Source organism: Drosophila yakuba, chromosome 3R (assembly GCF_016746365.2).
Source record: "Drosophila yakuba strain Tai18E2 chromosome 3R, Prin_Dyak_Tai18E2_2.1, whole genome shotgun sequence".
Lineage (NCBI taxonomy): Eukaryota > Metazoa > Arthropoda > Insecta > Diptera > Drosophilidae > Drosophila > Drosophila yakuba.
In genome coordinates, this window is record NC_052530.2 from 6,121,593 (window position 1) to 6,135,959 (window position 14,367).

A 14,367-nucleotide genomic window follows, 5' to 3' on the forward strand; every position below is an offset into this window, starting at 1 on the left:
GGTTTTGGCATGCTCATGTACATTTATATGAAGATCTGATTCGCGTACGTTTTCGTATATAAGTGACGTACTTTTCTGGAATTCCACAGAATCGTTATCAAGGAAACATATACAAAATGCCCCTATGTGCTTGAGTGGTTAGTTAGTGAAAACTTAAATCTCGACGGCTCAACATGTTTATCCCACTGAGAGTTTACATTCCGTTCGTGATCCCATTCCTTCAATTGGCATATTCAACTAAACCTGGTAATTAATCGCAGCCGTCAACAGATCCCTAATTTATTTAACTATGTATAACAAACTAAACAAACCTTCGTAAATAACTGCACTTTAATCGTCGACTCATTTCTTTAAACTACCTAATTAAAATCTTATTAACTCAACACTGTGAAAAGAATTTTAAGTATGAATCATAGCGTTTTTCTGCGTTGAGCTGGAGTGCACGAATCATTATATGTTTTGTAAGTGATCAGTTTCCAAGGGGTTTTATTAATATGCAATGAGGTGGCATCAGAGAGTTTGTATAGCTTCTGCCACAAAAATATCCGAAAATAGCGATTAGAATAGAAACCTTTTTTTCCTTTCCGTTTCTTTGTATACCCTTTACTCGTAGATTAACCGACAATATAAAGTATATATATTCTTGATCAGGATTAATAGCCGAGTCGATCTGGCCATGTTCGTTAGTCTGTCCGTCTGTCTGTCCGTCCGTATGAACGTCGAGATCTCAGGAACTATAAATGCAGTTTGTTAACCCATTAACCCACGCCCACTAAATTTTTCCAAATTTTTTTACAATTTGGTTAGTCTTGTCACGCCCACAAACCGCCAAAAACTGACAGGGTTGAAGGGTCGCCGTTGCACTTCCACTTGCTAGTAACGGGTATCAGATAGTCGGGGAACGCAAGCAAGGCTATAGCGTTCTCTCTTTTTTATCATAATTTCATTCACTTTGAGCTTAATTCGCATTCAAGATCTAGGAGTTCTATTACAAATTTCGAATACCTAGCCCAACCTAATACAGCATGACATCAGCAGCAAGGCAATTCAACATTCCGAAGAGGGTTTGTCTGGTATAAGTCACCAAATTAAATGTGATTTCAGATTGCCATCCGGATGAGAGGTACGTATCTCTGTACGAGTGCTCCCATGTATATAAAACTGCCTGGTCCTGGACGTTGATGAGGGAGTATGATATTGATGTCTGGAGGAGGGACCGAAGGATCTGCTGCCCCCCGCCTGGCAATCGGATCCCGAGCACAGATATCTGCGGCCAGAGTCCACTTGTACCCCGAATTGTGGGTGGCTCGGATGCGCGGCCACACGAATTCCCCTGGATGGCGATGCTTCTGTATCTGAATAGATCCTCCTTGGAGATTTTGCCCCTCTGCGCGGGATCCTTGATCAACAATCGCTATGTCGTGACCTCGGCCCACTGTGTACTTGGAGTTCCGGATGACTTATCGCTCAAAAACGTCCGTCTCGGCGAGCATGACATCACCAATAATCCAGCCTACGATCCGAAGTGCAGAAACCAGGCCAGCCGATGTGCCCTCCCGAATCTAGAGGTCGGAGTGGAGGAAATCATAGTCCATGGGCGATTCAATAGCAGTTTCTTAGGAAGGATCCAAAACGACATCGCTCTCCTGCGACTGAAAATGCCAGTTCGGTGAGTAATGTTTTCGCGGAAAATATACATAGGAAATACTCTTTGTTATTCGCGAATTTTGTATTCGCACGTCCGTTATCAAGAAATGAATGCACTTTCATATCTGAATAACTCAATTAAATTAGAAGAGTTCCGGATCTAATCGTCTCGTTCATCGTCACCAAATGGATAGCTTAAAATAGATATGGACGTTTCTCTTGCAGCTACAGCACAGGAATCCAGCCAATTTGTCTTCAAAACCCCGACCCCTTCACCAAATCGAGATTTGAAGTAGCCGGATGGGGCATAACAAATAATGGAAGCTTTAGCCGTGTTCTGCAGCGCGGAGTCATTCGGGAGAAGGAACTCAGGGTTTGCGCAGGAAGGATTCGTTTTCTGGACTTCAACGTCCACTCCCAAATCTGTGCCGGCGGCGACGGCGGAGTCGATACCTGCAGTGGAGATTCCGGTGGACCGCTGATGGCGACGGTGGGACGCATGGACAATACTCGGATTTACTTAGCTGGCATCACCTCCTACGGAAGTCAAAAGTGCGGAGCGATCGGGTTTCCTGGTGTTTACACTAAAACGAGTGCATTTCTTGGTTGGATAAGAGGGTTATTGAGGCCCTAATGCTAAATACAAGGATAGTTTAAAGTGGATTAGTTTTATTTTGTCAAAAGAACTCGTAAAATATACACAAATACACGCCGGTAAATACTGTTACGATTACAAGAAACCCCACAACACGCAAATGACGATAAATTACAATAGTGACTGTTGACAGAGACATTGAGAGAAAGAGATAGGCTGGCGCGGCAGAAGTTCGGATCCAGATTCGGTGGCCAAAAGGACCAACTCCTCCGCCGCCGAATCCTCCGCGGCCAGCGATTAGCGATTAGCGTTTAGTGGTTGGCATAGAAGCCATGTCCCGAGTTCCCCATGAACTCTGTCCAGCGCTGCGACTCCGCGGGATCCAACTCCGAGCAGACCTCGCCCGGCCGCAGGGAGCGACAGGTGCACGTGATCCCGATGCGGGTCACCACCAGCTGCGACTCGAACTTGGGAAGGGCGGGCTCCGCGTCCACCAGACGCTCGCTGAGGCACTGCTTCAGGAACTGTTTGCGCAGCACGCGCAGGTTGTCGATGGTGTAGCCTGAGGAGCGCAAGTAGTGGTGGATTAGTCGGGAAATGGATCAGTGGGAAATCGTTACGGCTTGGGCTTGGAGTACTTACTCTTATACGCACTGACTTTCTCCTCGACGCAGCTGAGATCCTGGGGTGAGAAGAGTGGCGGATAGGCCTCCGACTCGCGGATGTTGAGGACGAAGGCAAAGTCCAGCGAGGAACTCACATTGCCCAGAGCCTTCAGCAAAACACCGGTGGATGAGATGGAAGCCAAGTACCAGTCAGCTCCGGTGGAGTCCTCTCCACCAGGGGAATCCTCGGCCGCTGTAGTCGTGGTTCCGAAAGCCCTCTCACGTCTTTTGCGACGCCTCTTCTGCTTTTTGTTACCCTCCTGGGCGTCCGCAGCTCGCTCCCGCGCCTCGTTGTCCAGCTCCAGATCCCACAGGCTCAGCGGGGACTGCGCGGACATGGGTTGTCCGGTGGAGCTGGGCGTGGCATGGGTGGTGGCTATGAGGTTGCTGCCACTGGCCCCAAGGAAACCACTGCGCACATCGCGATTTCCGGCGGTGGGATATTTGGACCGCAGGTGAATGGGTCGCTCACGTTCACTCTGCTCCAAAAGCGGAGGCACTTCGTCGTTGTATACCAGTTCGTACTCCTCCGGCAGGCGCAGCGGATTTGCATTATCTGGCGGCAGCTGTAAGGCATCGTAGTCCTTCTGCGGAGTTGGGAAATCGTTATTGTATGTTAAAAAAAGGTAACTACCTAGAAAACTAAAAAACTATAATATGTATGTTTTGCCTTCGTTTGCATAGAAGTTTATGAAATTTAGATATTACCAATTCCAAAATACTTACAAATTCCTTGGGGTAACCACCTCCGATTCCGAAGTTAGGTGGTTCGCTGTCTGCTCCCTGAGGCAGTAGCTCCTGCAGTTGCTGCTCCATCAGCGGATTGGGTCGATGGTGCGCTTTGGGGCGACGGCCGGGGTGCTCCGTCCCACTACCGATGGCATTTTCATTATCAATATCTGATCCGGCGGCCACCTGGCGCAGCAGTTGCTCACGGTTTCCGGCCAGCAGTTTCTTGAGCAGTTTGGGATGCTTCAGTGGGGATTTCTTTCCCGCTGCCGCCGGTCGTTGTGTGCGATTCAGCTGAACCTCCAGGTCATCCGTGCTGAAGAGGACGGCACCCGGCGGTTCGATGTGCCTGGCAATCCCGTAGAGCTTTAGTACAGTGGACTCGTTGTACCGTAGACGACATGTGTCCGCCCTGGCTTGGAGTATGATGTCGCTATCCGGCACAAATTCGTAGGCATCCCGGGCATCCGGACGGTTGCGGCACTGTAGCTCCCAGTGCAAGAAGAAGTCGCCTCCGAAGCTCTGCGAAATGGAGACGCCGCCAAGGAGACTATTGGCACCGCCCGCATCCGTCATCATGGCGTTCAGAAGGGGCTGTCCGTTTCGTCCGTCAAGGATGGTGGTTTGCGAGTAGTAGTATACCGGGAATCCCGGTCCAGTGTTGTACTTCACCATGAAATCCGTGACCCTGTCGTGATTGAAGAGACCCGGAACAATGGCACTGACGCACTCGCTGGCAGGGAAAGTGTAGTTCCACATCATGGTGTAGTTGGCTCCATCGAAGGCCAGAACGCTTCGGTTAAAGGCGGCCACCACCACATCCGAGATGCCATCTCCATTCAGATCGGTGAGCACGGCTGGCACCATCAGACCGGAGCCCTGTTGTCGGTGGAGCGGGGTGAAGTGCTTCTCACTGGTGTGCGCCATCAGGGAGTGCAGTCGCAAGGAGTAAATGCCACCTGGAGTATTCTGGCCACCGGTGACGATCAGTAGGAGCTCCGTTCCATCCGCCTGCGTGATCAGCTGAATCGGCACAAACATCTCTTCGCGGTATGGCGTTGGAATGCTCCGGATCACCTTGCCCGTCTTCCCCGAAATCAGTTTTATGTGCCCCGCCTTGGACTCCTCGCGTTCCTCCAGATGGGCGGCTATTATTTCTGGCACCGAATCGCCATCCAGATCGCGCAGCACATTAATCGTGTACAGGTCCATTACAATGGGCGAGTTGGTTTCCACTTCCAATTCCCGGAAGCTCCAGATTACGGAGCCAGTGCGTCCATTGATGGCGTAGATCATCTGAGTGGTAAAATAACGGGTAAGCTGGATTCAAAAATCGTATTTTTCCTAAATATTAAACTTACTCCCAGTCTTCCAGCTGCCACGCAATCGGTGCCCCCATCACCGTCCACATCCGCGCTGCAGTGCAGCGAGAAGACATTCGCCACGCTCCACGATTGCCAGAGGATGGATCCATCCAGTCCGTTCAAGGCCACCACTCCGCCCTCGCAGGGCACCTCCTCCCCTTGCTGGGCGGACTGGCAGCGCGGCAAGGGGATGCCCTCGTAGGGTATGTTGTCGTCGACCCCGTAGCCAAAGATCACATCCCTGATGCCATCGCCATTCAGGTCAGCCGCCCGCAGCGGACTCTCGCTGTTCATGCGCGCCAAGCTGCGAGACCATCGCTTCTGGACACTGATCTGGGTGCAGGGCACGAACTCACTGCCCAGCGAGCTGCCATATGAGATGCGGGAGGAGCCTGCTGAGATGGCCGCCAGCTGGGCGGGATCGGGGCGCCACCAGTGGCGGATTCGCTGCAGCGGCAGCGGGAAGAGCGTCAGCATGAGGGCCGCCAGGCTGAGCAGGGCGCAGAGCACCGTTAGAGCGGCCAGGGCGTAGCAGAAGGGCTCGCAGCAGCGGCAGCAGCGCCGCCTCCTGTGCTGCTTCATTATGGGAGTGGATCCCGACCCGGATCCGGGTGCGGATCCTGCACTGTGTTTGCGACGCGGCGCCATCAGCGGGCGCTTCAGTCCCTGCTCCTCGCTGCGCTGTGGGAGGAAAACGGATCAGAGTTGAATTATAGTTTATAGATTAGTTCACCAAAAATTGATAACTGCCGCGGAGAGAAAACTAACATTACATTACTCTGCATTTTCTTCTTTTGAAAAATAAGCATTAGCATTGTAAGTCATGTTGTATTTTAATATTCATTATAAAATATTCCTTATTTATTCCTTTATTATCTGCAGCATTATCTATATTATTATGCAATATTTTTTATTTTAATCGTCATACTTTCACGATTTATAGGTGTAATTAATTTTCAAAACAAAAGAAAATGTATGTATTTTAATAAAGTTGCGCACGGCATATGGTACCTTTTAATTTCGGATATGTTTTTGCAAACTATCTTTTAGAACAGAAAATACCTTTTTTTCATTTGTGTCTTGACCAAAAAGAAGCTGAACTTAATAGGTCACTACTTTTTTTCTCTGTACACTTGAAACTATGCACTCCTTCATTAACCCTTCTGTGTCCTGTCACTTGACTATGCTATGTATTTTCCCTCGTGGTTTTTGATTCCGTGCTCACCTTCGCCGACCTGGCATCCTTGATGAACACCTCGTCCTCCACATCATCGCTCGCATCCTCGTCGATGGACGAGTCCCGTATGGCAATCCTCTTGGAGGGCACATATGGCCGCAGTTTGATCATCGTTGGGAGTGGTTCCGCTGACGAGCTTGCACCACCAGGCTGCACCTGCAAGAAAGCTTCTGATTTAGCCGCTCGAAGGTTGCGTTGCGGATCCCTTAAAGCATCCTGCGGCTCCTGTTTTTCCGTGCAACTTTAATTGCAGCGATGCGCGTCCGGCGAGTGTGTAAAAATCAATAGCGACGTCACGGTTTCGCGCTCAGCTGTCCGCGAGCACGGAGCATGCGCCGTGGTGACCTGGCATTGGAACCACCCGAACCACCACCCATGGGAGCGAGCGCCACGTGTTGGCCAGCGGCTACAGGTTTGTTTGTCAACAATGAGCTGGCCCACCTGGTCAGCTCTCTCTCTCTTTTGGGCTCTGCCTCCCCCATCTCTCTCTGGCATCTGTTGCTGGTCAGAGGCACCACCCATACGCGACCCACCACCCATCATCCCCCAGCGAAAACTCCCTGATTAGCTCCTTCCCAGCGGTTCAATGTCCTCGCTTTGAGGCTTTTCATGAATGAAATGGGAATGGGTGGAGTTGGGATATGTGGGCACTGGGCGTTGGGTGTTGGGTGTTGGGTGGGACAGCGGGAGTTCCATTCAGCGAACTTCCGCGTACTGCCGATGTGGGTCACATCTTCTGTGGGATGCTGTGTGGTTGCCCCGCTCGCCAAAGTTGGCGATTAATATTTAATGGCATTTTGTCTGCATTTCAGTGGCAGGAAGTGAATCGGAAATTAGAAAGGATAATTGGCCGATATATCACTCTTCGAATAGGAGCTGGTTTTTACCAAGGTGTACTCCTTACTTGTAGGGTAAAAGGTGATAAAAAGTATAAATAGGATGTAGAATGGGTTTCCAACTTAATGAAGAACAGCGTTCTTATGAACGCAAGATTGTTTCAGAAGATTACTCACAAACAGAAATTTTTAAATTTAAGATTGCATTTGATTTATCAAATTCTGGTATACATTGTTGTAAAACCCACACTATCGCCAACAAAGCTCCCAAAACTGACCAAATTTGAAAATTTTATAAATTTTAAAAATTGGTATGATGCGTCATTATTTGTTTTACTAACTTCTATCGACATGCCAAATATATGAAAACCCAATGTAGATTTTCTAGCTAAGCTAAATTCCATAGTCCAAGTTTTGTAAATTCCAAGTTTTTTGCACATAAAGATATTAAATCGTTAGCGTAAATGTAACCGTCGCTTTCCTACTTGCATAGTCTCCCGCCTACTCCCATTATCTTAGTAAGGGGTACGTGATAGTCGACTCGACTATAGTGCTGCCGCTTACTTTTAACTTTGCAAACTGAAAAGTGTGATAGAACATTATTAAACTGCATTTTTCAATTACCTCCATAAGAATGGTGTACTCATCTCCAGGGTCTGTTGAGTTGGGTTTGGCTATCACAGTCCAATCGACGTTCATCGCATAAGTTCCCTGATTGCTTCAGTAGAGGGAATTAATCCAGAAAATCTTCGTTAACCAGGCCTAGTAACTCTGCAACCTTGGCTCTGTTTACATCACTGATATTTTCTTGCCAAGCAAAAACGCATTTGGCTAGATAAGTTTTCGCTTCTGTATCTATTTATCCTACAATATATTTTACAAAATTTTCTATGACGTAGACCGCTTGTCAAAAGCCAAACACAAGTAAAAAGTTTGCTGGTTTTTTTTTTTACCACCCAAAGTATTCAAATTGCAAGTGCGCCAAAACCTTTTGCGAATTTGCCATAGCCACCGCCCTCTGATGCTGCCCTCAGCAGAAACTTAAGAGCACCACTTAGTGGGGTTGGAATAGGAATACTGGGGTGGCTTCTGGCGAGGAATAGGAGCACTCAGAACAGGTCCAAGCTCGACTGCATTCGAATAAACTATAGAAAAATCTGCGGCTTTTTATAGCTGCCCCATCAATAGGGAGGAGCGTGGCGGGGAGTGGATTTGGATGGCTATGAGGATGAGCATGAGGACGAGGACGAGTATGACGATGTGGAGGACGATGAGGTGTGGTGGTAACTTAAGTGCGCTATTATCGCATCAGAGATAATTTAATAACGACAAGTCTTCTTCCTCGGTCGTGGGCCAGAAAGACAGAAAGGATGTATGGAATCGGTTCAAGAGTGTTGTGGAAAGGCGTTGAGTAGTTCTTGGGTAAATGGGCGTGGCAGGTCTGTGGGACTCACAAAATCTGCATACAGAAAACGGCCTCAGATTTTATAGTGGGTGCGAGCCGCATCAAGGTCGGCCGTAAGTCGAAGGGAAAAGCCAAGTGTTTATTATTTATGATTTTTGCAATTATAAATTGAATAACTACCTCCTTGTTAATAAATTACACACTTAAATAGCACAACAAATGTTTGCTTTTTGACTGGGCAAAATAAATCTTTCAAGTTAGCATTTCAAGTATAAAACAAGAGAGAACGCTATAGTCGAGTTCCCCGACTATCTGATACCCGTTACTCAGCTAGTGTATGTGCGAAGGCCAGTTTTTGGCGGTTTGTGGGCGTTAGAGTGGGCGTGGCAAAAAGTTTTTTTGCAAATCGATAGAAATTTACAAGACCAATACAAAAATTAAAAAAAAAATATTAAAACATTTTTCAAAAGTGTGGGCGTAGCAGTTTTGAGCGGTTTGTGGGCGTTAGAGTAGGCGTGGCAAAAAGTTTTTTTGCAAATCGATAGAAATTTATTTTCATTTTTCAAAAGTGTGGGCGTGGAAGTTTTGGGCGGTTTGTGGGCGTTAGAGTGGGCGTGGCAGCATGATTCGACAAACTTGCGCTGCGTCTATGTCTTGGGAGTCTGTATGCTTAATATCAACTTTCTAGCTTTTGTAGTTCCTGAGATCTCGACGTTCATACGGACAGACAGACGGACAGACGGACGGACGGACCATATATACTTTATATGGTCGGAAACGCTTCCTTCTGCCTGTTACATACTTTTCAACGAATCTAGTATACCCTTTTACTCTACGAGTAACGGGTATAATTATATCCTAATTCAGATCTCAGGACATTTGCATGGAACAGTAACATTTTTTAAAACCTTAGTACAAAACATCTATTCTTTAAGCATGAAATAAGAAGGTGTCAAATTACGTGCTAAAATTTTACTACGTTAAAGGTAAAATCGTCACTTTTATACGTCCTTGCTTCAAACAAGGCAATCGAATTTACCTCCTTTGATTTTCCGAGCTACATGCTTTTTACTTTCCAACTTAATCATCTCATTAAACTTGATTTTCCTTGCGATTTCCCTCTGGCGTTTATTTTCAACTCGTTGTTGTTCCAATTGTTCATTCCGTGTGACATAGGACGGGGATCACAGGATTACCGAGGTACTGCATTCATTAGCCAGTGTCCCCAAGAGTCGCGTCCCCACTGAGGATGCCACTGGCCCCAACTTCTGCTACGACAAATGCCACTTCTGGGGCACTTGGCATCTTGCGGAGAACTTGTTACGGAAGGACTAACGAACTAAATTGATTGAAAAATGCTCAAAACTACAGAATACAAGTGCGGACATATAAAAGCTTGAAACAACTGCAAGAAAGTTCCCCCGAAATCAAGAAGTCGAATCAATAGACACATGTCGCGTCTTGCCATGATGGGAATTGAAGGTCCTGCCCTCCACATCCTAGGGCGCATCATTGGGTTCTGGGCGAGAAGGGTGAGCCGACCACAATGCCGATGACGACAGAGCCTAGCAGATTATGAAGCAAATGGAGGCAATGCCAAAGTACTCGAGGAAATTATGTTAAGTGACAAACACACAGGCCCATGGCGCTTGCAGCCCTGGTAGGCAAAAGGATTTTTGCCTGTCCTATATATAGATGCATTTGCAAGCAGGCATTGGCTTCCTTTGGCGCCGATAGTTCCTTGTTCTCCCCAATATTAAAGAGCACGTTTCTGGCGGCTTTCACTTTTGCTTTTCCCCACTAGTCGAAAAAGAACTCACCCACATGTACGGACCCTTACACCAACATCTCGTCAGGCATCCTGCATCCTTCGTTGGTGAACTGTTCGTTCGTGCCTGTTTTAAATTCAAATCGGTTTGCCTCCAACTGTCAGTTGTCAGCGAATGTTTGAACTGCCAAGACGTTCACAACGGAAAAACGAAATTTTCAAGAATAATTCCAGTAAACTTTTAAATGCTGTAGTGTTTAAAATATTTCATAAAACACAGAAACCTTCTTTGACAATTTTATAAATCTTTAAAGTTCTTTCGGGAAGTTTATGAAAAGCGGTATTTTTAATCATGCCATTTGTGGCGTCAAGCTGATGGTTATGTAATCTCTGTGAAGATTCTCGAAAACCAAGCAAAGATTAGTTGACTGAAGAGGAAAGCTATTTTAAATTCATCTAAAAACTGTGTAAGATTTAAAAGACCGTGTGTAAAATAACTTTTTAAAATATCGCTTAATAATATTTCATACATCCCAACTAATATTAGTTAAAAATTTCTCAGCTTATTGAGAAAATAGTATCTGTTAAATTTTTTGTTGTGGTTTAATTGATTAAATTATTATGATAAAAACTACCTACCTAAAAGTGATGACAAGTTGCACAACTTTTAATTCAAACTTTTACTCAAGTTTAATATATTATGTTGAAGAAACCTATAAATTTCGCAAGATCTTAGAAAAGAACAATTAAGCTATTAAAAACGACTTCATATTCCTTGTTGAAGTATCATTACTTGTAATTTTCTTTTGATTAAATATTAAGCAATAAGCCATTTTGGGATCAGGAACTTTTTTTAATAGTTTAAATTATATTTTATCATAATACTTATATTTCTTGGACATCCCGTTAAACCTTTTTTCTACGAATAAAGCAATTAATGATACCATTAAAGTGTGTACTATCAATGTAACTTGAATTGTGATCTCAAAACATTTTCCCATCTCCGCTTTAAAGCGAATATTTATTGCAGCCTAATCATGAATTCATTATTTAAATAGCTGATTCTTTAAGTTGGCCCAATTTGCCGAGAAGAAAGAAATCCTCAGACTTGTGCCGCGCCGAGTGCCATGGCAATTGTCCTTGTCTAATGGGGGCTCTGCAGCATTGGCAGGATTCTTTCGTTGCCCGCTTTCTTCGGCGTGTTCGTCATGTGGGATGTGGGCGGGTGCACTGCCACGCCCTCATCCTCGCGGGCGCATGGCCACTTAAGGCGCATGGCCACTTAAGGCGCAGTTCGCCCCGCACCGCCCCTGCCTTCCGCCCACACTGCGCCCCTTCGAGTGGCTTTAATTGTGAATTAAGACGGTATTGTGCAGCGAGCGACTGGGACGACGGCAGGTATTGCTGTCTATGTCCTGCGGCCAGGGTTGCCAGGCTGCATTCGGACTCGGACTCGGATTCGATGCCTCCCAATGCCGAGGCTATCCATTGTCGACGGCAAATGGCTCATTGTCTCTTGGGCTCGGCCCCTATTTTATTTACTTGGTTAAGCGGCATAATTGTTGCTATTTTCGTGCCAATCGCTCTCGATGCATTGTCAATGCCAGGACGCCCCTTCAAGAGCCTTTGATCCTTTCCACCTCGTGGCAAGGTCACGGACGAGACCGGAATATCGTTTCAAGTTGTTTGCATCGTTGTAGACCTTTTGTCACCCATTCGGCAGGAAGAACCCTGAATATTCATTCTTATCATAAATGGGCTTCAGGAAGGTCTCACAGAATTTCGATACGTCAATACAAAGGGAACCATAGAGTTCAATCATAATTCTTGTAAATCCTAGTTTGTACAATATAAATTTTTATATTCTCTTTTCAGCACAGCTTATTGATTTGTTAGTGTTCATTATTAATAAATAGAATCAAACGGTGTATTTAAATTTATTAAATTTACAAACAAATTATTGTATATTTCTGACACAGAAAGAGCTCACATTGAAATGGTGTTCCAAATAGTAATTCTGGTGATCTGCACCATCTGCATGAAGCACTACGTCAAAGGGGAGTTTCAGTGAGTATAAACTCAAACGATAAACGAACGAAATATCGAACTAAAATTGTCCTGTTCATCCAGACAAAGTCTGGCCATAACCGACATCCTTCCCGAGGACATCAAGCGCTACGATAAGATGAGACCGCCGAAGAAAGAGGGTCAGCCGACGATAGTCTACTTCCATGTGACGGTGATGGGTCTGGACTCCATTGATGAGAACTCGATGACTTATGTGGCGGATGTGTTCTTTGCTCAGACATGGAAGGATCATCGCCTGCGATTGCCGGAGAATATGACACAGGAATACCGATTGCTGGAGGTGGACTGGCTGAAGAATATGTGGCGGCCGGATTCGTTTTTCAAAAACGCCAAATCGGTGACCTTTCAGACCATGACCATACCCAATCACTATATGTGGCTGTACAAAGATAAGACCATTCTTTACATGGTCAAGCTAACACTGAAGCTGTCGTGCATCATGAACTTTGCCATTTATCCTCATGATACTCAGGAGTGCAAGCTGCAAATGGAAAGCCGTAAGATTTCGTAAACTGGTTTTGAACGGTGAATCAGTCGAATAGCCAACAAGATCGCTGATCCATCATTTTCTTCTACAGGCTTTTGCATAATATATAAATTTAAACCCCTCTTCCAGTGTCACACACCACAGACGACTTAATATTCCAGTGGGATCCTACCACGCCCCTTGTGGTGGACGAAAACATCGAGCTGCCCCAGGTGGCCCTCATTCGGAATGAAACGGCGGATTGCACCCAGGTTTATTCCACGGGCAACTTCACCTGCCTGGAGGTGGTATTCACTCTTAAGCGTCGTTTGGTGTACTACGTCTTCAACACCTACATTCCCACTTGCATGATAGTCATCATGTCCTGGGTTTCCTTCTGGATCAAACCGGAGGCGGCTCCAGCCCGGGTGACTCTGGGGGTCACCTCCTTGCTAACGCTTTCAACGCAACACGCCAAATCGCAGTCGTCCTTGCCACCTGTTTCCTATCTTAAGGCCGTGGACGCCTTTATGTCCGTTTGCACGGTCTTCGTGTTCATGGCCCTCATGGAGTATTGTCTAATAAATATCGTCCTGAGCGACACGCCCATTCCCAAGCCGATGGCCTATCCACCCAAGCCCGTGGCGGGAGACGGACCTAAAAAGGAGGGCGAGGGTGCTCCACCTGGGGGCAGCAACTCGGCGGCCAACAAGCAGCAAGCCACTATGTTGCCACTGGCAGATGAAAAGATCGAGAAGATTGAGAAGATCTTTGACGAGATGACCAAGAACAGAAGGGTAAGTTAGAGTAAGATCTCTTTAGTTGTGACAATTAAGGTGTTTCGATACACCCACTCTTCGTATTTAGTTTGCAATGCAGTAGCTTGTCTTTACTAAAAAATAATTCTGCATATTTTCAGATTGTAACCACCACACGCCGCGTGGTGCGTCCGCCCCTGGACGCCGATGGTCCGTGGATTCCGCGCCAGGAGTCGCGGATTATACTGACCCCGACTATTGCCCCGCCGCCACCGCCCCCTCCGCCAGCGGCACCGGAACCGGAACTGCCCAAGCCGAAGCTCACACCCGCCCAGGAGCGGCTCAAGCGGGCTATATACATAGATCGGTCATCGCGCGTACTTTTCCCCGCCCTCTTCGCCAGTCTGAATGGCATCTACTGGTGTGTGTTCTACGAGTATCTATAAGGACTACGACGACTGTGCCCTGTAAATACTTTCGCTAGCTCACTGGCACTCCATCCGAGTGTTAAACGTTTATTGTTCGCATATATCAAATTGTATATCGCAAATTTAATCTTAAGCTTTCACGCACAAGCTTTAAGTCAATGAATTTTAAACATAGATGATTGTTGAACCGGAGGAGAAGGAAAAAGGAACAGATGGAGAATTACAAATAATCAATTCAATTCCTAAAATGCTTAAAGTTAATCAAGTGACGTAGTAGCTGATGTAGACTAAGTGAAATGTAATTTAATGTCTCAAACAAATGCTTTTAATTGTAAATAAATAGAGAATCCGTTTCAATTGACGAATAGATATAAGTGTGCC

General features: G+C 46.2%; 3 protein-coding genes and 1 long non-coding RNA gene across 6 annotated transcripts; 3 read left to right on the forward strand and 1 right to left on the reverse strand.

Moving 5' to 3' along the window:
- The first annotated feature begins 108 nt into the window (after nt 1-108).
- LOC6535712 (spaetzle-processing enzyme) lies at nt 109-2,450 on the forward strand. The gene is made up of 3 exons (XM_002096303.3): nt 109-246; nt 1,105-1,669; nt 1,873-2,450. Exons 1-3 carry the CDS (start codon nt 174-176, stop codon nt 2,279-2,281), a joined length of 1,047 nt encoding a protein of 348 aa, XP_002096339.3. The 5' UTR covers nt 109-173; the 3' UTR covers nt 2,282-2,450.
- LOC6535713 lies at nt 2,300-7,906 on the reverse strand. Of its 2 annotated transcripts, XM_002096304.4 has the most exons (6): nt 7,698-7,906; nt 6,226-6,393; nt 4,998-5,681; nt 3,634-4,932; nt 2,885-3,494; nt 2,300-2,804 (listed from the first exon to the last, which is right to left on the reverse strand). In XM_002096304.4, exons 1-6 carry the CDS (start codon nt 7,770-7,772, stop codon nt 2,554-2,556), a joined length of 3,087 nt encoding a protein of 1,028 aa, XP_002096340.2. In that variant the 5' UTR covers nt 7,773-7,906; the 3' UTR covers nt 2,300-2,553. The 2 variants fall into 2 exon arrangements, with proteins under 2 accessions (XP_002096340.2, XP_015047295.2); XM_015191809.2 differs by lacking the exon at nt 6,226-6,393.
- A 141-nt stretch (nt 7,907-8,047) lies between these two features.
- LOC120321715 lies at nt 8,048-8,698 on the forward strand. Its single transcript, XR_005561421.1, has 2 exons — nt 8,048-8,356; nt 8,431-8,698. It is a non-coding gene; the product is annotated as an uncharacterized LOC120321715 (long non-coding RNA).
- A 1,704-nt stretch (nt 8,699-10,402) lies between these two features.
- Nucleotides 10,403-14,353, forward strand: LOC6535714 (glycine receptor subunit alpha-4). Of its 2 annotated transcripts, none has more exons than XM_002096305.3 (5): nt 10,403-10,713; nt 12,226-12,313; nt 12,377-12,831; nt 12,951-13,597; nt 13,720-14,353. In XM_002096305.3, the coding sequence occupies exons 2-5, from the start codon at nt 12,243-12,245 to the stop codon at nt 14,002-14,004; spliced, it is 1,458 nt and encodes a 485-aa protein (XP_002096341.1). In that variant the 5' UTR covers nt 10,403-10,713; nt 12,226-12,242; the 3' UTR covers nt 14,005-14,353. The 2 variants fall into 2 exon arrangements, with proteins under 2 accessions (XP_002096341.1, XP_039231107.1); XM_039375173.1 differs by having other exon boundaries at nt 12,230-12,313.
- The last annotated feature ends 14 nt before the right edge of the window (nt 14,354-14,367 follow it).

What these genes read in the sequence shown, in the direction of transcription:
- LOC6535712 (XM_002096303.3), top strand. Translation starts at nt 174, where the DNA reads ATGTTTATCCCACTGAGAGTTTACATTCCGTTCGTGATCCCATTCCTT. An exon ending in GGCATATTCAACTAAACCTG is followed by an intron (nt 247 to 1,104) that starts GTAATTAATCGC and finishes ATGTGATTTCAG; the next exon opens with ATTGCCATCCGGATGAGAGG. An exon ending in CGACTGAAAATGCCAGTTCG is followed by an intron (nt 1,670 to 1,872) that starts GTGAGTAATGTT and finishes TTTCTCTTGCAG; the next exon opens with CTACAGCACAGGAATCCAGC.
- LOC6535713 (XM_002096304.4), bottom strand. Translation starts at nt 7,772, where the DNA reads ATGAACGTCGATTGGACTGTGATAGCCAAACCCAACTCAACAGACCCT. An exon ending in AGGATGCCAGGTCGGCGAAG is followed by an intron (nt 5,682 to 6,225) that starts GTGAGCACGGAA and finishes TTCCTCCCACAG; the next exon opens with CGCAGCGAGGAGCAGGGACT. An exon ending in GTGGTTACCCCAAGGAATTT is followed by an intron (nt 3,495 to 3,633) that starts GTAAGTATTTTG and finishes CCAACTCCGCAG; the next exon opens with AAGGACTACGATGCCTTACA.
- LOC6535714 (XM_002096305.3), top strand. Translation starts at nt 12,243, where the DNA reads ATGGTGTTCCAAATAGTAATTCTGGTGATCTGCACCATCTGCATGAAG. An exon ending in CAAGCTGCAAATGGAAAGCC is followed by an intron (nt 12,832 to 12,950) that starts GTAAGATTTCGT and finishes CCCCTCTTCCAG; the next exon opens with TGTCACACACCACAGACGAC. An exon ending in AGATGACCAAGAACAGAAGG is followed by an intron (nt 13,598 to 13,719) that starts GTAAGTTAGAGT and finishes GCATATTTTCAG; the next exon opens with ATTGTAACCACCACACGCCG.